This window comes from Osmerus mordax, chromosome 15 (genome assembly GCF_038355195.1).
Source record: "Osmerus mordax isolate fOsmMor3 chromosome 15, fOsmMor3.pri, whole genome shotgun sequence".
NCBI classification, from domain to species: domain Eukaryota; kingdom Metazoa; phylum Chordata; class Actinopteri; order Osmeriformes; family Osmeridae; genus Osmerus; species Osmerus mordax.
Window position 1 is genome coordinate 16,672,975 of NC_090064.1, and position 22,777 is coordinate 16,695,751.

The following is a 22,777-nucleotide window of genomic DNA, read 5'->3' on the forward strand; positions in this document are numbered from 1 at the left end:
TGTGGCCTTGTTGTGAAATGTACAATAACTACCGAGGTATGAAGATTTGATACGAACATTATTCTTGATTAGATTACTAACATGTACTGTATCTTTCAGTGATCTCAGGATAGTCTTCCCCAGGGCCCTGTCTGCTTCTGATCAGGGACACTTCTTACTATTCATTTTTTACACCGATCAAGGTAGGAGTTTACATTGAACAATATTTCTGGATCTTAAAAAATATATTTATACAAAGTAAGGAAAAATCGGAAGTTGCAAATGTCTCACTGCACATAAAATACAAAAAGTATTATACAGAGGAACACATCAGCCCTCTCAATGACTTTTTAAATGGCAAAATATATTGATTTCCCTATCCTTAATCAACCTTTATAAAACCTATAGAGAATTAACTATTACTAGACTTGAACATAAAGATGCCCTCCTAATGCACCAATCAGTAATAACATTATAACCACCTGCCTAATATTGTGTCGGTTCCCCTTTACCCCAAAACAGCCCTAACCCGTTCGAGGTATGGACTCCACTAGACCTCTAAAGGTGTGCTGTGGTATCTGGCACCAAGACGTTAGCAGCTGATCCTTTAAGTCATGTTGTGAGGTGGAGCCTCCATGGATCGAATTTGTTTGTCCAGTACATCCCACAGACGCATCACAAAGCATCACAAAGCATCACACTGCCTCTGCAGGCTTGCCTTCTTCCCATGGTGCATCCTGGTGCCACAGGATGTACAAGAAAACGTGATTCATCAGACCAGGCCACTTTCTTCCATTGTTCCATGGTCCAGTTCTGATGCTCACGTGCCCATTATTAGAATATTTGTGAATTTAACTAACTGTTTCGATGGCTGTACGATACATTAATACAAAAAGACACTACACATGGTTAGTGGCTGGTGCATTCGCCCGGAATCCTTTTTGACACTGAAAATGTTGTCCCTCATATATGGCCATGGAGGATCAGGAATGTCTCAATTCTCAGTCCTTATAGTCAGTATAAAAAATGTAAAAATAATTGAAAAACATCTATGATGGAAACTTCTTTTCTAACCATTTTCTTCTCTTTTTTTTTTTACCTTTCTAACCTTTTTTTCCCTAAACTTTTTTTTTTTTTTTTTTGCTCTATTTTGTACTCAGTATATAGGGAAAGGTTACATCCGTTTTTTAAGAGAATCCGAGACATTCAGTGCATAGATTATATATCTGCTACATATCTGCAAAATACATGTGTACAGGGGAAATCAGCACATGAAAGAGAAGTTTCCATTGATACTCTTTATTCTGTACAGTTTCAGATGCATGAAGAACAAAGGGAAGGCTAAATTACTAAAACAGTTTCAAGATGTAAAGACGTCCATCTGAGAGCTTCACTCTTCATCATGTCCTTTCTGATGGAGAAGAGGCAGGAGATTAAACAAAGTAAAATATTTTGTTAGTTAAAGTATAAACAAAAACAGTATTTCATTTACATAGGTGTAATTGGAGAGTAGCTGCCTAATATATTCATAAGGAAACTATAATAAGAGTGTAATTATATTCTAAGTAGCTATCAGTCCGAGAGAAACTAACCTTTGATCCTACATCACGACTCTTGCTTCTCATCTTGTTGACCTGGGACTCAGCAATGTCAGCCCTCTCCTCTGCTTCATCCAGCTCATGCTGAATTTTACGGAACTTGCCCATATTAGAGTTGGACTGTTCCTCCTGAGAAAGACATTGACAATTATTTTAGTCCCTCAAGCAAACTGAAATCAGAAAGGTTTCTGAGATCACTATTTCTACTCACAGCCTCCTCTGCAGTTCTCTTGAAGGACTTGACCTTCAGCTGCAGTTTGTCCACCAGGTCTTGCAGACGGCTCAAGTTCTTACGGTCCTCCTCAGTCTGGACCATGACAAAAAGGAAACATGTTCCATCTTGTTTCTCAATCTCTGCTCTGATGAAAGGACATTTTACAGATGACAGCAAGAACTACTGTATACCTGGTAGGTGAGCTCCTTGATGCGTCTCTCATATTTACGGACTCCTTTCACTGAATCACTGCTCTTCCTCTGCTCCAACTCCACCTCTGTCTCCAGCTCCCTCACCTGGAGGAAAAGGATACCAAGTTGTTGACAGCTGTGAACCTGTTTTCCCGTTTCATAATCTTAAATCATTTGTTGGAAGGATGGAATAAGGTACCATAAGGTACCAACCAGCCTCAGACACTCACCCTGGCCTCCAGCTTCTGGACCTGCTTCTTGCCACCCTTCATGGCGATTTGCTCAGCTTCATCCAGACGGTGCTGCAGGTCCTTGATGGTCTGCTCCATGTTCTTCTTCATGCGCTCCAGGTGAGCACTGGTGTCCTGCTCCTTCTTCAGCTCCTCTGCCATCATGGCAGCATCAGTGATGGCCTTCTTGGCTTTCTCCTCAGCATTCCTGCACTCCTGCACAGCCTCCTCCACTTCATTCTGAAGCTGGGAAGTGTCACCCTCTAGCTTCTTCTTCTGGTTCAGCAGGCTGGTGTTCTATAAGAGAAAATGTGTTGTGTTTTTATTTAGAAAGAACGCAATAACCTGTTTTAACTGGTGTACTCCATCAACATGTTACCTGAGAGTGTAGCAGCTGAACCCTCTCACTGACATCCAGCAGTTCCTGCTCAGCCAGTTTGCGGCCTCTCTCAGTCTGCTCCACCATGGACCTTAGCTCATCCAGTTCAGCCTGCAGCAGATTGCTACGTCTCTCCACAATGGCAATGTTCTCCTTCAGATCATCATTGCTACGAAGAGCATCATCCAGCTGCAGTTGGGAGTCCTGTCGAAAAAATATTGGTTGTTATCATGTAAACTTGCACTTAAACTGGTTCATTCTCTTTCTGGCTGTAGCCACTATATCAGTAAGCATTGTGGTGTTTAGCAAGACAGGATATTTTAGGTCCAGCATTTTTACCTTCATATGTGCATGGAGGCCCTTGAGTTGCTTCTGGGCCTCTGCTGCCTGCCTGTTGGCCTGGCTGAGCTGGATCTCCATCTCATTGAGGTCTCCCTCCATCTTCTTCTTCAGCCTGAGAGCCTCGTTCCTGCTGCGAGTCTCAGACTCCAGGGAACTTTGCAGGGTATCCACCACTCTCTGCTGGTTTCTCTTGGCCATTTCCATCTCCTCATCCTTCTCCACCAGTTTGCGCTCAATGTCAGCTTTGACCTGATTGAACTCCAGCTGAGCTCTGAGAATCTTGCCTTCCTCGTGCTCCAGGGAGCCCTACAAGAACACAGCCCATAATGTGTGTCCAACAAATGCTTCTGGGAGTACTTTTTCTCTTTTTAAGAATATTTTTTTGTCTCACCTCAGCTTCCTCCAGAGCAGTCTGGATCTCAGCCTTCTCCTGCTCCAGCTGTTTACGAATCTTCTCCAACTCATGGATGGTCTTTCCACCCTCACCAAGTTGCTCAGTCAGGTCAGAAATTTCCTCTGTTGACAGGAACCCATTCAGTTTATGACAATATCCTATATAGATTGACAATGTAAAGAATTATGCCAAGTTTGTTAATATTCAGACCTTGGAGGTTCTTGTTCTCCCTCTTCATGGTCTCCAGATGATCCAGAGACTCTTCATAGGAGTTCTTCAGTTTGAACAGCTCAGTGCTGAGGGATCTGGCCTCCTTCTGGGCGCTTTCCAGCTCAGTCTGGGACTCCTCATACTTCTGCTTCCACTCTGCCAGGACCTGGAGGTGACACAAGCAGCATTAACGAATGGTGCTCTGTATTTCTACCCAGATTCTCTTGAAGATCCGTCACTGTACCTTGTCAAAGTTTCTTTGCTTCTTGTCCAGAACAGCAGCAGCAGCATTGGATCTCTCCACATCCACCATGAGATCTTCAATCTCATTCTGGAGTCTGTGTTTAGTCTTATCCAGGGAGGAACATTTAGCATTGACAGCTTCCACAGCCTCTTCTGCATCTTGCAGACGCTGAGCCAGCTTCTTCCTGTTTGACAGAAAATAAACTTTGTATAATACTAGCACAATCATTATGACTGTATTGTGGTACATTGTCCATTCTGAAGTGAAGCATTGTGTGATTGTGAGGATCTCCTTACTTGGCCTCTTCCAGCTCCTCGGTCTTCTGGATGGCATCAGTTTCATACTTGGTTCTCCACTGAGCCACCTCAGAGTTAGCCTTGGACATGCTGCGCTGCAGCTCAGCCTTGGCCTCCTGCTCCTCCTCATACTGCTCCCTCAGCAGCTCTGAGTCATGGCGAGCAGACTGCACTGCATGGGCTAGAGCATTCTTTGCCTGGAAAAAGGTAGACATAATATTGATGCTGGACCATGATTATTTCTGCAAGGATAATAATGCAGTTACTGTCCATACCTTGATTTCCTCCTCCAGTTGTCTTTTGAGATCCTCAATCTGCTGAACATTAGACTGTTTTCCTCTGGTCAGTTGGGAAACCAGGGAGTCCTTCTCCTCCATTTGCCTAGCAAGTTCACCTATTAAAAACAAAAGATAGGTCTATATTTCAATATTCTGCATTGCCTGCTTTCGCGCAAGACCTTTAAGATTTAAAATGTTTTATCTCCTGAAAGAAAGGTAAGTAGCCATGGGATTTCCATTGAGTTTTATTCTATTTGAGAGTTTTCTTACCATTTTCAGTTTGAAGCTTTGCTTTCTGCATGGTGAAATCATTGATGGATCGCTGTCCCTCCTCAGATTTAGTCCTGTATTCAGTCATCTGATCTTCAAGGGTTCTGCACATTTTCTCAGAGTTTGTCTGTAAAAATACATTTTTAATTGTCCGTCACAAGATGAATGTGGCATTCTATTTGTAATCAGTTACTTAATCTGTAGTTGTTTAAAACATAAGACTTGACCATTTGAGGTACATATATACATAGGGGACTTACATACACCTGTTACTAATTCCTAACTTCTCATATTAGGACCACTCACTTTGGACTTGACAATCTGCTCCATGTTGGAGACCACATCGTCCAGCTCCAGCCTGAGCTCACTCTTCTCCTTCTCCAGCTTCTGCTTCACTCTCTGAAGGTTGTCAATCTGCTCCCCCAGGTCGGCCACACTGTCTGCATTCTTCTTCCTCAGAGTGGCAGCTGTAGCCTCATGCTGCAGAGTAGCCTCTTCAAGGTCTCTGCGCACCTTCTGGAACTCTGCCTCCCTCTTCTTGTTCATCTCAATCTGGGCAGCAGTGGCTCCACCAGCCTCCTCCAGCCTCTCACTGATCTCCTCCAACTCTCTGGACAAGTCTGCCCTCTGCTTCTCAACCTTGGCACGGGCAGCTCTCTCAGCCTCCAGCTCTTCCTCAAGCTCCTCAATACGGGCCTACAATGTAAGGATTTCTGATGAGATCAGAGTTCAAAAAGCTGGTATCCTACAAGGCAGCTTTAACCATACAGTGCTATTGACTAACCTGCAGCTCCTTCAGTTTCTTCTGAAGCTGTGCACTCATGGCCTGCTCATCCTCAATCTTGCTGCTGAGTTGACTTATCTCAAAGTCCTTCCTGTGGAAATTATACACATTATAACCCAATCAGAATCAGAATGGGTTTTAATCGCCATGAAAGTTTGCACAGACAAGGAACTTTTGCACAGACAAGGAAGGTGCATACATTAAACGTATAGGAATCTTTAAATTAATTAAAGAAAAAAAGAAAAATATGAGGTCTAACTATACTAAGGGTACGTAAAATAGCAATACTAAGTGTATTTAGAATTTAAATAACAGTAAGCATTGTCATGATAAAGTCCTGTTAGTTCATAATATTACTTCTTCAGTCTCTCCTCCATCTGCTGTTTGTCGTTCTCCAGGTCCATTAGGCTCTCCTGGGTCAACTTCAGGTCTCCCTCCAGCTTCCTCTTGGCTCTCTCAAGGTCCATTCTTACCTTCTTCTCTTGCTCCAGAGAACCTTCAAGCTGGTTGATCATACAAGTAGAATATCATGACGAAAATCATACACCATTGTTCTACTTGTAACTTAAAGTAAGACTTGATGACTTGATACTCAGTTTGAGACTCACATCATCAACCTGCTGTTCCAGCTTGGTTTTGGCCTTGGTCAGAGAGTTGACTTTGTCTTCCTCACTCTGAAGGTCGTCCAGTGTCTGCTGGTGAGCCTCCTGGAGAGCTTTCTTCTCCTTGGTCAGCTTGGCGATGATTTCATCCAGAGCTGCCATCTCCTCAGTCAGGTTTTTAACCTGAAGTCATATAGTGTAGGTATATTTTGTTCTCCCCTTTACTCTGATCTCATTATCAAGTCAAGTTGGTCTTTACCTTGTTCTCCGTGGCATGCTTCTCCTTCTCCACTTTGGCCAGAGTGAGTTCCAGATCATCAATGTCTTTCTTGAGTTCTGAACACTCATCCTCCAGCTTCCTCTTCTTAGCAGTAAGCTCTGCATTCATCTCCTCCTCATCCTCCAGTCTTTCAGTCAGCTCCTTGGATTTGGCCTCAAGCTGGATCTTGCTCTTGATCAATCCCTCACACCTCTCCTCAGCATCTCCCAGACTGTCTTGTTCCTGTGAAGGGATCAAATAATTACAACTATAAGAAAAATGTGATTTCTGTTATGTACAATATTATACTGTTCGGTTGTTGTAGCTGTCACTCACAGTTTGGACTTGGAGGTGGAGGTCGTTCTTCTCCTGGACAAGGGAGACCATTTTCTCTTCCAGCTCCTTCCTACGGGCTTCAGATTTAGCATAAGCTTCTTTAAGTTTTATAAACTCTTCCTTCATGTTGGCCATCTCTTTCTCAGTCTCGGCTGAGACAAGCAGAGGTTTGATCTTGAAGAACATCTTCATCCAGGGCCAATTTTTTACCCCCATGAAGGCACGGATGTTCCACTGGATCACAAGCAGGGCATCCCTGATCCCAAACAGAATGATCTTTTAGCTTACTTTCACTCACCTCAGATACATTTTTGTACTAACTATAGAGAATACTACCTGCAATCTACAATTTTCTGGAACTCAATTCTGGCTAGTACACCACGTGCTCTGGACTGGAGCCCTGTGATGATGAGAGAGAGACGGTCGTCTCTCATCTCCTCTAGAACACCCAGCAGACCAGCCTTGAAGAACACCTGATAAAGATACTCAAATTATACCTTTTCTTGCTGCTCATTGTAACAGGGCGTTTATGCCAGCCTCTCATTTTCAGTATATTTACCTTAGTGTGTCCTAATCTATACTCCTCGTGGTCAATGTCCAGACTACCCAGCAGTTTTTCTGCTGCCTTCTTGTTGTCCATAAACGCTCCCTCAGGGATAACATTTGGGTTTAGGATGCGGTATCTGAATTTAATTATAAAAGTACACAAATATGATCAGGGTTAGGTGTGGTGTTAGAGTTAATACAATGATCAAATATGATACTCATAATAAAGTTATTGAATGTGTTTTCCACCTTTGTTTGAAGTCACCATACTGAATCCTGTTGGGGAATCCCTTCCTGCAGATTCTGATGCCTTCCAGCACACCGTTACAGCGCAGCTGGTGCATGACCAGAGGGTTCTCCATGGCCCCAGGAGTCTTGGTCTCGTTGGGGATGAGGCAACGCACAAAGTGGGGGTGAGTAGACCTCAAGTTGGTCATGAGTTTGTTCAGATTCTCCTGTGGATAGAATGATTTTGAACAATCATGCTATTAGTGTTTTTGTATTAGATAACTTGAATTACAGTGTTCTTATCTATTGTAAAGACTAATCATCATCATCACTGTAACATCTTGAACATCCACACAAACTCACCCTGTGCAAAGCAGACACTGTCTGGAAAGAGGAGCCTTTCTTCTTCTTTCCTCCTCCAGCATCAGCTGTCATGAATTAGAAGATAATATATAGTTGTATTTTCTCAATAGTTCTCTAAAGATACAAGACGAGATATTGTTATTTTTATATTTACCAGCAGCGTCAGCACCAGCATAGCCAGTAAAAAGCACAGCCAACATCTTAAGACTTGATTTCTGGAAGAGTCCGACCACAGTCTCATTCAGAGGGTCCTTGTTCTTCACCAGCCAGTTACCAATGTTGTAGTCAACGATACCAGCATAGTGAACCAGGGAGAAATGGGCCTCTGGTCGACCTTTTATCATCCTGGGCTTCTGGAAGTTGGCAGTTTTTCCCAGGTGGTTGTCATACAGTTTAGCCTTGAATGTAGCATCACTGGCTTTGGGGAACATGCACTCCTCTTCAAGGATGGACATGATACCCATGGGCTGGTTTGCGGAACAAAAGACAAAATGTTCCAAGTCAAATTTGGGAAGTAACAGTGCTGACTATAAGTTCAGGTCCTTCCACCTCACTCAAGCAACCCTGTCAGCTCTTTTTATCCAAAAGTGGTTTAGATAAGCACCTCTTATACATAATATAACCTAATTAAACTTGATACTAACCTTTTCGATAAGCTCAATGCAGGCTGCCAAGTCCATGCCAAAGTCAATGAACACCCAAACAATTCCTTCTTTCTTGTACTCTTCTTGCTCCAGCACAAACATGTGGTGATTGAAGAACTGCTGCAGCTTCTCATTAGTGAAGTTGATGCACAGCTGTTCAAAGGTGTTGAACTGGAAAATAAGTAAATTGAATATTATTCCACCATACAATGGTTCAAATACCACCCCTTGTTAAAAAATATTAAAATGCTTTTGGAGACTTCCTCAAATGCTCCAATTGATACATAAAACACAACCCATTATCGTTATTAATACAAAATCTCTCCCTGGAAGTACCTCAAAAAGGTACTTTTTGCGTGAGGTTCAGTACTGATGAATTTAGCGCTGCATGAGTACAAACCAACAGGGTTTAGTTATCTAAAAATAATCTTTTTTGCGCCCCTAAGGCTCAGTGATCCAGGGTTTGATTCTGGGCATTTTCCATTTTTCCCCTGCTTTCCTGTCTCCCTCTAACTGTCTCTATAAATAAAAAGGCAACCAAAAATATTTTGTTATATTCCACATTTCTAAAACAAAAAATACTCACATCAAAGATCTCAAAGCCTGCAATGTCCAGCACACCAATGTAATGCTGGCGAGCGTTCTTGGTGTCCAGGGATTGGTTGATTCTAATCACCATCCACAGGAACATCTTCTCATACACTGACTTGGACAGTGCACCAATGGAGTAGTACACCTGTAGACAGACACCATGTCAAATTTTGTAAGCTAAACAATGTGTTCAATTGATTGTTATTGTAACAGTAATATAACTATTTAAAAAATCCCTTATAAATAATTTGTTTAGAAACTCCAAATTGAATCAGTCAGCAGACTACGTGAGTTTAATGAAGCTCATACAGTGGAAATAATAGGATATTTGAATCACCTGCTGGACACTTTGACCTTTGGTGACCCACTCGTTTCCTACTTTGACCCTTGGGTGGCAGAGACCCTTGATCAGGTCAGCAGAGTTCAAGCCCATCAGGTACGCCACTTTGTCGGTATCTGGAAATGCAGAGGCAGAGAGAAACAGATTCAAGCTGATTGGATAAAGCTCTGTGTGGACTCAAAGCTAAGAGTTTGTAGATTAGGGATTTGTTTCGTTAAACCCAACAAAATGGTGCCAAAAACAGATTTCACATTTGAGCACAGAGAAAGATTTCACTGTGCTTCAAGACCATGCCAAACACAAAGGGAACACATTACATTTTGATCATAAAGAGTTACCCTCAGTGCCATCTGGCTCTGCCTGCTCTTCCCTCTGCTTGTTCTTGAACTTCATGTTGCCATAGTGCATGATGGCACCAATCATCTTGTAAATGCCGTTCTTTTCCTCTTGGGTGAACCCCAGCACATCAAAGGCTTCCTATTATAAAGTTGAACATTTTAATATTTTTAAAATGTTTACATATAGTAGTACAGCAAGAATAGTTTGATATAGATATACTTCACTTACATCAGTAGCAACCAGCTCATCAGAATCAACAATGGATGTTACAGTAATCTCTCCTTGGGAGATGAAGGCGTAATCATAGGGGTTGGTGGTGATAAGCAGCATATCTGTAAATACAATTAAAGTGCTATTTTGATGGTCAATCAAACAGAATTGTAATGAATCATTTCTTGAATACTGACCCAACAGTTCTGGCTTCTGTTGAGACAGGATCTGGTAGAAGATGTGGTAGTCTCTCTCAGCCTTTAGCTGGAAAGTGACACGTGACTTCTCCAGGAGATCTGTCAAGAAGAGAAAATACATGTTTACTTGGATCAAACAGGATTCATGAGCAGGAGGTCAAGGTTATTGATGGTTTCATCAGACTAGTTGTATCATATTGAATACTGTATTATTTTTGAGACATTAGTCGTAAACTACTCACAAGTTTCAATGTCTGCGGATGAAAGCTTCCCACTCACTCCAAAATGAATTCTGATGAATTTTCCCTGTAAGTGAAGGAATTGTACACTCACTGTCAACTGGGTGATATAATCATGTAGAATATAGTGCATGTTAAAAATGACTGAAGAAATCTTACGAATCTGGAGGAGTTGTCATTTCTGATGGTCTTGGCATTACCAAAAGCCTCCAGGGCAGGGTTACACTGGATGATTTGATCCTCCAGGGTGCCCTAGAATCCAACAACCCAACATTGATTAAAATGTTTAAAACCCATAGGTCATTATACAGTAGAGTTCAGTACTAACAAAATTAGACCACTTTAACATCAAACAGCCCTACCTTTTTCTCCTGTGCGGCATCCTTCTTTCCACCAACAGCTGCAATGCTGGCCAAGTACTGGATGACTCTCTTGGTGTTCACAGTCTTTCCTGCACCGGATTCTCCACTGGAGATGAAAATGTAATATTTGGAGATTTTACATGTTTAATTGTTGTTAAATGTGTTGTACTAGTGCATGGATTTAGGCACTCCCATCAGTGAACCTAAGTAAATGAAATGTGTGAAAAGTCCAGATAAATATTAAATGTACTTACGTGATCAGTACAGATTGATTTTCCCTGTCTGTTAAAAGAAAAGGAAAGAAATCCCCTGTCATTTCGCTTCAAATTGATAAAAGTCACGTTTGAAAAAAGCAAGTTGTGTTTTACCTGACAGCATGTACTGGTAGGCATTGTCAGAGATGGAGAAGATGTGAGGAGGAGCTTCACTCCTCTTCTTGCCTCTGTAAGCATTGACAACTGACTGATCGTACACTGGCAGCCACTTGTAGGGGTTGACAGTCACACAGAACAGTCCTGAGTACGTCTGTGGGGGAGGAGAGTATTTTTACTTCTTTAATGATCATATTCTACTCAGTAGGAACCTATTTGTACGTTGTGTTACTCACGTAGATCATCCAGGCTGCATAACGCTCTTTGAGGTTAAACAGCACAGCAGGCTCGTGCAGGAAGGTGAACATCGCCATGTCCTCAATTTTATCAAACTTTGGCGGGTTCTGGGGATGGATGTCATCCTCCTTATGTGTTGTTGTCTGGAAATGGATAGAGTGCAGACTGTAAATTACTTTACTGTTTGTGACCTTTTGCATTATTAGAAAATACCATAGACTTGATTTACTGTTTCCCATATACTTTGGAAGAACAGTTTTACAATCAGCTATTTGTATTTATTAATAATTGTGCTGTGCATACCTTCCCAAACTCAGTTTCAACAGTGACTTTGTCCCCATCTCTACTGCTTATTAGTGCCTTGACGTACTCAACCTCTGGGTCAGGCACAAAGCAGTTCTTCTTCATGTCAAAATAACGAGTCTGGGCCTCCAGACGTTCCTTGTCTGACTTCCTCAGAAAAGGAGCTGCTGCCCCAAACTCTGCCATCAAGGCGTCCCCCATCCTGAGATCTGTGGCATGAGAAAGTAATACATATAATCATCATTGTTATTATTTTTATAAATTATTAATCGTTATTAATAATTGAATTTTTTTACTGTTTCGATAGTCCTACAAAAGGTTACGGAATGATATTGGCAATTATTTCACAGTAAAGGAAATTCATAGCCTGGCATTGCTGTTATTCCCAGGCTAGGACATTCAGGCTACAGTAAAGACTGTAAAAATTGCAAGTCTTTCAAAAGTGCATTAGATTCTAAGCTGCCAATTTATGTTTATTTTGAAAATCCTAAATACATTTTAAAATGAACTTTATGTGGCAGTTTGCTTTTATGATAAATACAATTCTACATAAAAACAAAAGTGACAGATTCTCTCTCAGCCATTTAACAACACAGTACCAGTACATTGTTCAGACCGCACTTCATAGTAAAATGCTGCAGGTGTCTTGTTTGTGGTGCATCAGTTTTGGAAATGTACAGCACTTAATTATAAACACATGTTGTATCTATAACTTTCATGGAAGCTGTTCCTACCTGATGTTGGTTACTTTGAGAGAATCTCCTGAAAGGTTGGTATGGAAAGTGTCTCTGCTCTGACTTCCTCAGGTTGCCTAGTGTCCTTCTTCTCTCTAACCCCCTGTGTCTGTTTATAAAGGGTACTGATCTGCCCTACATGGACAGGAATCAAGGGCTAGATTAAATTTTTTGAATGTTTCTTCATTTGGAGTAGAGGTGTGCTCCCATAGACCTATGAGGCTCATTGTTCCAAGAGGCTATCATAGGGGCCAGGGGGAGGGGTGACCTGAGGGCTTTGAGAGCATCATCCTTTGCAGTAACTCCTAATAGAGAGTTTTACATCATAAGGCAGCTTCATGGTGATAATGCCAAAATGTTTTATGCCAAAGAGCCTGTTGCTTCTAATCTTTGCTTTATAGTTTTGTTGTGCAGTTACTGCACAATTGCTGTGCATTTCTTTGCACATTGAGGTGAATAACTGTAGCTGTCCTTCTTCAATAAAGCCAAGGTCGGCCAACTCAATATCCTTCCATTGCCTTACTCCATCTGGTTAACTTGGCATAATTTCCTTTGCTTTATCCTTGAGGACAAAGATAACACAAGCAATTGTTATATGATTCCTTCTCTTGTCCATGAGTCATTTTAACATACCTGAATCACATCTTAATTTCCTCTAAACAGGCAGCAGCTGCCATAACTAATCCTTCAGAAAAGATCATGTCTCACTGGACATAAAGAAATATATTTTTGCTGCACATGGGCAGACACACCACTCAAGTAACCTGTGATACTAATGAATATTGGATCTTTGGTCAATGCAGAAATACTACTCAGGCTTCACCTCTGACTGTGAGGCTCTGTAATTAGCCTCCTGAACTGAATGCTACCTTCTCTGTTGAGGGGATCATTCTCAGCTGTCTGGTACTTTTAATGCCAGTGACAATGGAATTACGTTATGGATGAGATGAGTTGGCAATGTCGACCTGACTGAGAGTAGAGACATTCCTGATCACCCATGGCCATAATGAGGGAGATGTTCGAAATTGTCGGTGTCAAAAAGGATTCCTGCCGAATGTGTGTGTCTATCATGTATTTTTGTATTAATGTATGAGTTAGTATGAATATAGTGTGAGGTCCAATTACCTGCGTTAATATGACATGAGGTCCAACAGCTAGTAGTAATGGCAACTTTTTACTTAAATAAATGTCAGGGCCCACACTTCTTTACTTTAACTTGAGTGAAAAAGTGTAGTCAGCACTTCAACTTTTACCAGTTTTTTTAAACAGTTTACACATCTAATCAGTTTAGATGTGTACTTTTGCCATCTCTGTTGTTTTGCTGTTAGTTAGCTAGCCCACATTTCATCTATAAAGAAAGTGTTTCGAACTATTGGGCCAGCGTTCTACTTTCTACTGTACAAATGGATAAAGTCATTAACAAAGTCATCCATTCCCATTTTTGTGATATTGATTCCCATGTACTTTTGAAGGATGGTAGAGCTGCTCTCATCTGCAGTGGGTTTAATCACTACTTGTTGTATTGTTGTACATACCGTCCCAAACTCAGTGTTAACGGTGACTTTGTCCCCATCTCTACTGGTAATTGAAGCCTTGACGTACTCAACCTCTGGGTCAGGCACTCCTTCTTCATGTCAAAAGAACAAGTCTGGGCCTCCAGACGCTCCTTGTCTGACTTCCACAGAAAAGGAGCTGCTGCTCCAAACTCTGCCATAAAGGCGTCCCCCATCCTGAAATCTGCATCTTGATCAAAACGAGAAATAAATATGTTTTGTTTCATAAAACTTTTTGACAGACATACAAACTAACACGGTATGATATTGGCATGAGATGCACGTAAAGGAAAGTCACTGGAGATAGAATTAAGACTAAATTCAGGTTAGAATCCGGCCTCGCCCCTCTGCTGCATGTCTTTCCCTCTCGCTCTCTGCCTTTCCTGTCACACTGCACCTAAAAACCTAAGATTTTTTTTTTACTAACTGAAATATATATAAAGAACAATTAAACTACTTACCAGCTCATTGTTTTGAGATTTACCCATATCCCCCGATATATATATGCCATCTCTTATGTTCTTACCAGGTTGTCGAGTGTCTTTCTCCTCTCCAGCGCTGAAGCCTGTTTATAAAGGGAGAGTTGTGCTGCCAGACCTATGAGGATCTCTGTTCCGGGAGGCTGTCAGGGGGGCCAGGGGGAGGAGAGACCTGGCTGCTGTCAGGGGGGTCAGGGGGAGGAGAGACCTGGCTGCTGTCAGGGGGGCCAGGGGGAGGAGAGACCTGGCTGCTGTCAGGGGGGCCAGGGGGAGGAGAGACCTGGCTGCTGTCAGGGGGGCCAGGGGGAGGAGAGACCTGGCTGCTGTCAGGGGGGCCAGGGGGAGGAGAGACCTGGCTGCTGTCAGGGGGGCCAGGGGGAGGAGAGACCTGGCTGCTGTCAGGGGGGCCAGGGGGAGGAGAGACCTGGCTGCTGTCAGGGGGGCCAGGGGGAGGAGAGACCTGGCTGCTGTCAGGGGGGCCAGGGGGAGGAGAGACCTGGCTGCTGTCAGGGGGGCCAGGGGGAGGAGAGACCTGGCTGCTGTCAGGGGGGCCAGGGGGAGGAGAGACCTGGCTGCTGTCAGGGGGGCCAGGGGGAGGAGAGACCTGGCTGCTGTCAGGGGGGCCAGGGGGAGGAGAGACCTGGCTGCTGTCAGGGGGGCCAGGGGGAGGAGAGACCTGGCTGCTGTCAGGGGGGCCAGGGGGAGGAGAGACCTAGCTGCTGTCAGGGGGGCCAGGGGGAGGAGAGACCTGGCTGCTGTCAGGGGGGCCAGGGGGAGGAGAGACCTGGCTGCTGTCAGGGGGGCCAGGGGGAGGAGAGACCTGGCTGCTGTCAGGGGGGCCAGGGGGAGGAGAGACCTGGCTGCTGTCAGGGGGGCCAGGGGGAGGAGAGACCTAGCTGCTGTCAGGGGGGCCAGGGGGAGGAGAGACCTGGCTGCTGTCAGGGGGGCCAGGGGGAGGAGAGACCTGGCTGCTGTCAGGGGGGCCAGGGGGAGGAGAGACCTGGCTGCTGTCAGGGGGGCCAGGGGGAGGAGAGACCTGGCTGCTGTCAGGGGGGCCAGGGGGAGGAGAGACCTGGCTGCTGTCAGGGGGGCCAGGGGGAGGAGAGACCTGGCTGCTGTCAGGGGGGCCAGGGGGAGGAGAGACCTGGCTGCTGTCAGGGGGGCCAGGGGGAGGAGAGACCTGGCTGCTGTCAGGGGGGCCAGGGGGAGGAGAGACCTGGCTGCTGTCAGGGGGGCCAGGGGGAGGAGAGACCTGTCCGCTTTGAGGAAAAGAGGTTTTACTGTATCTCTTAAGTTGACATCATGTGGCTGGATAACCATGTGGTTGGAAGGCTTAACAATTAGTTTTAATCTTATGTTTTTTTGTTTAATTGTTTGTGTACAAAATTGTTTTAGTGATTCCTCTGACTCACTAGTGATGACTACATTTAGAGGTATCGCACACAGTTTTTAACATAAGAAGTTTTCTCTGAGAATCTTGCCTTCCTCGTGCTCAAGGTGGCCTTGTATCAAAACTCATCGATTTTTAATATGTATACTGTTCCAGCAATTTTCTTACCTTGAGACGAATTGATGCTTGATGTTAACTTTTGTTAGAATATTTTTGCATATTTTCATTTTATGAAGGCAAGGGCAATCATGGAGGGTCTATCATCATGCTTGACGTGGCATCATTTATTTATTTTTTATCACTGAGACAAAGCCATGGCATGTAGAATTGCTTGTCCATGATTTATTATAACATGAAAGCCCAATCTTCACCCTCTGATTTTCTAACAGGTTAGTTGTGACAGCTGTTGCTTGTTTACAAAGGTCTCACTGCTTATGAAGAAATTAATTTTAGCTCCACATGGACAAACACATGTCAACCCTCTAAATTAACCTGTGGGCAGAGATGGCAAAAGTACACATCCTTCACTTAAGCAGAAGTACAGATACCTTATTTCTTCGAATAAACGTTTATTAAATAACGTTCATTTTTGGTGCAGTGTTTATTCGAGGGCAGCATTTATTTGAGGGCGGCGTTTAATTAGTAAGAGACATTTTGTGAATTGTAGCTGCAGTGCAACCATAGACAACTTTGTTGCTGGCATTGTGACAAATGAATCATGCAGCTAAAACGCCGGTTTCATTTACTACCGCTGACCTCCTTGTCTATTCTTTGTTTGGCTATGAGTGCGGCAACTCCCTTTCTCATTAGCTATCAATTAGTTGTGCGTTGGTAGTACCTACAACTGTCTCAAGTGTTCTACATTGTGTAGAAATCTGAAGCAGCATGCCGAAATTTAACCAATTAAATCATCTTTTTCAGATTGTTTTGGTACGATGATTATTCGAGGGCGGCGTTTATTACACAACGTTCATTTTTGGTTCAGCGTTTATTTGAGGTCGGCATTTATTCGAAGAAAAAACGGTACTCATGTTTAAAAAGACTGGTAAAACTTGATGTGCTGAATCCACTTTTTCACCTAAGTTAAAGTAAAGAAGTGTGGGATCTGACATATACTTCTGTAAAAAGTATCCATTACTACTACCTGTTGGACCTCATATCATATAAATACATTATTACAAAAATACACTATAGACATTCAGCGCATTTCCCAGGAATCATTTTTGACAGAGACGACTTTGAACATCTCCCTCATATATGGCCATGGGTGATCAGGAATGTCAACATCGCTAACTCTGTCTCATCCATTTGTCTTTTTACCTTTAAAACTTGTTTTCACAGTGAAAGGGGAAGAGTGGGGAGGGAAAGGGAACAAAGAAGCCTAAAACCGAGTATATTAAAGCAGATTTGTTTTACCTTCAGAAAGTTGTTTTCTCGTCTCGCCTTCCCCAGGGACCCTGTCTGCTTCTAATCAGGGACACTTCTTACTGTTCATTTTACACATGGATCAGGGTAGAAGTTTACACTGTACATTATTCCTCTAACCTCAGGGGGGAAAAGGTAGGCCAAAAGGACATTACACAGAGGTGAGATTTCAACTGACTTTATTCTCTATTTTGCCAAGTTACATTGATTATAGTGAAGAGAATAAGGCTCTGCTATCCACACATTTTAAAAGGTCTGTCTGAAAGCTTCATTCTTCATCATGTCCTTTCTGTAATAGAAAATGCATTAAAAAATGAAATAAACACTGAACTACATTTTGTGTATACTGATATCATATTAGTTCTGTTTGGTATATATGTGAATTTTAAATATCACAAGTATTTTCATTCTGCGTGTCCTTTCAGACCACCACCCTTTCAGACCTCCACCCTTTCAGACCACCACCCTTTCACACCACCACCCAACAACAGCAAATCAGTATCCCTGGTAGGTGAGCTCCTTGATGCGTCTCTCATATTTACGGACTCCTTTCACTGAATCACCTCCTTTCCTCTGCTCTAACTCCACCTCTGTCTCCAGCTCCCTCACCTGGAGGAAAAGGATACCAAGTTGTTGACAGCTGTGAACCTGTTTTCCCTCAGGATCACATTTCATAATCTTAAATCCTTTGTTGGAAGGATGGAATAAGGTACCATAAGGTACCAACCAGCCTCAGACACTCACCCTGGCCTCCAGCTTCTGGACCTGCTTCTTGCCACCCTTCATGGCGATTTGCTCAGCTTCATCCAGACGGTGCTGCAGGTCCTTGATGGTCTGCTCCATGTTCTTCTTCATGCGCTCCAGGTGAGCACTGGTGTCCTGCTCCTTCTTCAGCTCCTCTGCCATCATGGCAGCATCAGTGATGGCCTTCTTGGCTTTCTCCTCAGCATTCCTGCACTCCTGCACAGCCTCCTCCACTTCATTCTGAAGCGTGAGGGGAAGTGTCACCCTCTAGCTTCTTCTTCTGGTTCAGCAGGCTGGTGTTCTAGAAGACAAAATGTGTTGTGTTTTTATTTAGAAAGAATGCAATAACCTGTTTTAACTGGTGTACTCCATCAACATGTTACCTGAGAGTGTAGCAGCTGAACCCTCTCACTGACATCCAGCAGTTTCTGCTCAGCCAGTTTGCGGCCTCTCTCAGTCTGCTCCACCATGGACCTCAGCTCATCCAGTTCAGCCTGCAGCAGATTGTTACGTCTCTCCACAATGGCAATGTTCTCCTTCAGATCATCATTGCTACGAAGAGCATCATCCAGCTGCAGTTGGGACGTCAACCTCCTTCACTGTTACTGTCTGAAAAATAGAATAGACTAATTGTTTACAGAGTTAAATATCTTTGATTGCAAAAACAACAATCAAATCAACCATCTTGAACTTTAATCCTTCACACGATTTTTTTCACAAATGTCTATAATATACGTACCTTCCAAAACTCAGTTTCAGCTGTGACTTTGTCCCCATCTCTACTGGTAATTGAAGCCTTGACGTACTCAACCTCTGGGTCAGGCACTCCTTCTTCATGTCAAAAGGATGAGTCTGGGCCTCCAGACGTTCCTTGTCTGACTTCCGCAAGAAAGAGGCTGCTGTCCCAAACTCTGCCATCAAGGCGTCCCCCATCCTGAGATCTGTTGGGTGGCAACTAAAATGCAGATATATCTATGATATTCTTCCACATACTTCTATTTGTGTATTTTTTCATCAAAGGGAGATCGTTTTGTTTGTTTGTATTTCATTAAGAAGATGGTGGAAAACATACTGTGTTTTGAAGCAGGGGCGTTGTTAGACATAAAACTCTACTGGGGCACAGGCCCCTATTCATATCCCTTTTTTTTTCTTCCAAGCTTGCTACGCACAATGCACTACTAGGATATGGAACCCTCGCTTAACCCACTATACACAGTTCAGGGACGCAAGTTTGATATCAGCTTTGGCAGGGACATCAATAGTTAATGCGAGCGCACATTTTTGTTCGCATTCATTTGAGTGCAAATACAGTTTTTTTGAGCTTCATGTGATATTGTTTTTATGTTTTAGTCAAAATAAGATGATGGGTAGGCTTATCATTAGAAACTTTCTTTAGTTTTGTAATGTTTTCTTAGCCTACCTCAATTCTGACTTGTGTGCCGAGTCCCGACACCTGGACTTCTGTGTGCGCACTGCAGTGGCTATTTGGCAAGCTCAGAAGAGCGCACTGACATGGAATTCTGCGTGCATCGGTTTGTGTTTTCGGTTAAACTGCTTTGATTTTACAAGCGTTGATTGGGATACTGCGTTCATTTTTTCCGGGATTATCAATCGAAATGAATGCACTGACTAATAAAGTACATTTTACTCTAACTTTAGATCTTACTGGGGCACAGCAGATTTATGCTGGGGCACGTGCCCCAGTAAAAAGGGTCTAACAACGCCCCTGGTTTGAAGTGTTCAAGTTCAGAAAAGTTTACCAAAGTGTTTGTTTTTATGCTGTTGTGGGGGTTAGTTAATGATGGTGTATTATTTGTTAACATGAGAATGTTCGTAAATTTATATTAGTGAATGCACTTAAATTGCAGGTACATTCGGTCATAGATAGTGTCTAAGGCCATCAATTTCCGTTAACGAGGCTTGTTGCATGATTTAAACAACTGCAGCTGTCATTTATTGTTTTTCAAGGCAAGGTCAGCGTCCTGTTCCATTGCAACAAAAGTGTGGCAGCTATTGTAAGAAGAACATTATCTTGCCCACACGGTGTTGCTTTCTTCCTTTTTATCCATTGGTACAAAAATAGACCTGTGAAATTGTTACTAGATGCAATCAAGTCTGCCTGAGCACTAGTTCAGTCTGTATGTTCTGCAGCACACACCTTATACTAGCCTTGTGAAACAGGAGCACTGGAGTGTGACAGGGATGTGTCCCAACAGCAACACACCCAAACCTTCTTAACCGTAACATTCCATTCCATAGGCTATCAAATACTTTTCATACTTTCAGCAAATCAGATTTCTTTCAGTGTATTCAATGTGAATTAACTGACTAATATGCCTGAATCATGTCTCTAACCGTGTCCTTCAGACAGCATAGAGCTGAGGGAGCTCTATGTCTTGTTAGGTTGTTGGTAAGGAAAGTATTGTCATTGGAGCCAAAGATCATTGGTCTTGTTTTTGTGAAGGTATCAGACCTGTCAGTGTATTACTGTGCACAAGTGTGAGGCTCTGTAGAAGGTGATGATGTGGTGGCAGTCGCTGCTGAAGAGTGATACCCTGTGTTAAGACTTCAAGGGGCAGAAATGAGACCTCTTGACTTTCACAACTTCACACCTTGGTTTATTGCTGGAACCCTTGAGGTTCCTTGATTAACTTTTATTGCTTAACATACCACTCCATATGTTAACAATGTAAATATTGGTATGCTGTCAGTAAGCTGTACAGCCACTCAGGTGAAAAAGATTGTAAAACAAACAAGGTTATACTTCATAGTACGCTGGGAGATTGTATTTCTTGAATATAGTGTTGAGATGAACACTATGGCTCTACTATATTCGTGAAATATAATTGGAAAATATGTGTTCTTTGTGTCTTGGGTCGACCTTGACCCCCCCCCCCCCCCCTCAATGAAGCACCTTACTAAGTGTCAACATCTGAGCCGTCTGTTCCAAGCACAACCTTTCTTTATACCCCTCATTCCCAGCTGTCCCGTCTCCACGTGTTAGCAGCGACGTGGCACTGAACACAATGCAACTGGCATGTTAAGACTGTAAGACCACAGGGAAGTGGACTCCTCTTTGTCTTTGCCAATATCATTCTCCATCAAGGTCGGATGCTATATTTATGCATCTGTCCTCCACAAGCAGTGTGAACTGAAGTGGAATTTAAAGTTTAGTCAATGTTTCTTTTTACATTTACATTACATTTAGTCATTTAGCAGACGCTCTTATCCAGAGCGACTTACAGTAAGTACAGGGACATTCCCCCGAGGCAAGTAGGGTGAAGTGCCTTGCCCAAGGACACAACGTCAGTTGGCATGACCGGGAATCGAACTGGCAACCTTCGGATTACTAGTCCGACTCCCTCACCGCTCAGCCACCTGACTCCCCTTTTTGACTAATACTTTTTACTAAATGGTTTTATCTTAACTCAAATAATTGATGCTTGATTTTATATTTACTGTCCCTGTTGCAGCTGTCAGACTTCAGGTGAGGGAATATTTATCACCATGTGTCAGTGAGGTAAAAGGACCTTCTTGGACAACTAGGTCACTCACTCATTCCTCTCCCATGTGACTTGCAGATTCTGATTCTGGAATGTGGAGACAGTGAATTACTCTCTGTCAGGCATAATGGTCACAGCCCACCAGAGTCCAAGTCAAGGTATGAGTTTTTCTTAGCTCTAATTACTTTTTGTCTCATATTTGAATGTCTCGTATTTTTAGCATCTTTGGCTTAGCTTAAATGTTAATACAGTATCTTTATTATATCAAACCTAATATAGATATATATTAGTTTTTTTCTTTATTAGATTATAGATAATCTGTAACAATAATGCTACCTGAAATGACAACATTCAAATACTGTCCATAAATATGTTTTCACATTTATGTCATAGCTGAACTGGGAAACCTTTTGTTCTTGTTGTTTCTTGAAATAATAGTATTATACCTCTAAATGGAATCGCTTGGTCAGACACAGAAGTCATTGGATGGAGCCATGTGATACTCTGAACTACACTGCACAGACAGAGGGTTTGACTTTAATATCATTTTGATGATTTATATGATATCTGTATGTATACATGAATGTCTAAGTGGATTGCTGAATAACAATGTTATAATCGTTTTCTGTATATGTGTACCAGTCCATGATTCTGCTCATATGTTTGATTGTTAGTGTGTGCCTTTAGCACTAACAATCAAAACAGCACTTTGTAACAATGGTTCCAGGACTGTATAACCTGCACAAAAGCTGTATTACTGTACCTCACTGTATCAGTAATAGACCAGTAAGGCCCTCTTTTTATGTGTTTTTTTATGTTGGTTATATTACAGGATATTGTGTGTTTTTTTCTATGATGATCATTAGTTTAGTACTCTTTAAAGATTGATCATAACATGGCCTGTAATAAAAAATATCACACCTTATTCTATGGATGGTATTTTATTGTTGTGACCGTGAAGTTCGGAGGTAGATTTGTGAATCATCTTAATAAGATTGAAATTGGATGTTATGACTCAGAAGTATTTTTCCAAGGGGCAGCTTATAAATTAAGAAGAGCAGGGGCCCCAGGACTGACCCCTGGGGGACACCGGAGGTAACGCATCTAGTGCTGGAGGTGACATTGCCACGGGCAACATATTCCTGCCGTCCTGTGAGATAGGAATAAAAGAAGTCCAGGGCAGTGCCTGTAATTCCCACCTCCTGGAGACGCCGATACAGGATACTATGGTCCACTGTATCAAAAGCGGCACTTAGATCCAGCAAGATAAGTAGACTGGGGGAGCCAGAGTCTGACGACCTTAGGAGGTCATTTATCACCCTCTCCAGAGCAGTTTCAGTGTTATGGAAAGGTCTGAAACCAGACTGGAAAGA

The 22,777-nt window shown here is 42.7% G+C and overlaps 1 protein-coding gene and 1 long non-coding RNA gene across 2 annotated transcripts; one reads left to right on the top strand and one right to left on the bottom strand.

Moving 5' to 3' along the window:
• Nucleotides 1–1,262: 1,262 nt before the first annotated feature.
• LOC136957362 (myosin-7-like) lies at nucleotides 1,263–12,442 on the bottom strand. Its single transcript, XM_067251245.1, has 38 exons — nucleotides 12,311–12,442; nucleotides 11,577–11,785; nucleotides 11,273–11,416; nucleotides 11,034–11,190; nucleotides 10,920–10,947; nucleotides 10,666–10,771; nucleotides 10,463–10,555; nucleotides 10,307–10,370; nucleotides 10,065–10,163; nucleotides 9,886–9,989; nucleotides 9,657–9,795; nucleotides 9,316–9,434; nucleotides 8,974–9,123; nucleotides 8,388–8,558; nucleotides 7,898–8,210; nucleotides 7,744–7,808; nucleotides 7,402–7,607; nucleotides 7,166–7,289; nucleotides 6,943–7,079; nucleotides 6,607–6,862; nucleotides 6,271–6,513; nucleotides 6,018–6,194; nucleotides 5,767–5,912; nucleotides 5,410–5,500; nucleotides 4,932–5,321; nucleotides 4,626–4,752; nucleotides 4,353–4,471; nucleotides 4,078–4,274; nucleotides 3,782–3,965; nucleotides 3,538–3,703; nucleotides 3,325–3,449; nucleotides 2,931–3,239; nucleotides 2,592–2,795; nucleotides 2,213–2,509; nucleotides 1,983–2,087; nucleotides 1,789–1,884; nucleotides 1,572–1,706; nucleotides 1,263–1,390 (listed from the first exon to the last, which is right to left on the bottom strand). Exons 2-38 carry the CDS (start codon nucleotides 11,775–11,777, stop codon nucleotides 1,370–1,372), a joined length of 5,808 nt encoding a protein of 1,935 aa, XP_067107346.1. The 5' UTR covers nucleotides 11,778–11,785; nucleotides 12,311–12,442; the 3' UTR covers nucleotides 1,263–1,369.
• On the top strand, nucleotides 7,430–22,272 carry LOC136957370 (uncharacterized). The gene is made up of 3 exons (XR_010878300.1): nucleotides 7,430–7,565; nucleotides 21,483–21,562; nucleotides 21,843–22,272. It is a non-coding gene; the product is annotated as an uncharacterized lncRNA (long non-coding RNA).
• Nucleotides 22,273–22,777: the final 505 nt, after the last annotated feature.

Bases quoted from the DNA above. Each gene is read 5' to 3' on its own strand.
- LOC136957362 (XM_067251245.1), bottom strand. From the start codon at position 11,777: ATGGGGGACGCCTTGATGGCAGAGTTTGGGGCAGCAGCTCCTTTTCTG. The intron at 11,191-11,272 runs GTGAGTAACACA...CCTCCCCCACAG, and splicing joins ATGCAGCCTGGATGATCTAC to ACGTACTCAGGACTGTTCTG. The intron at 2,088-2,212 runs GTGAGTGTCTGA...CTTTTCCTCCAG, and splicing joins TCCAGAAGCTGGAGGCCAGG to GTGAGGGAGCTGGAGACAGA.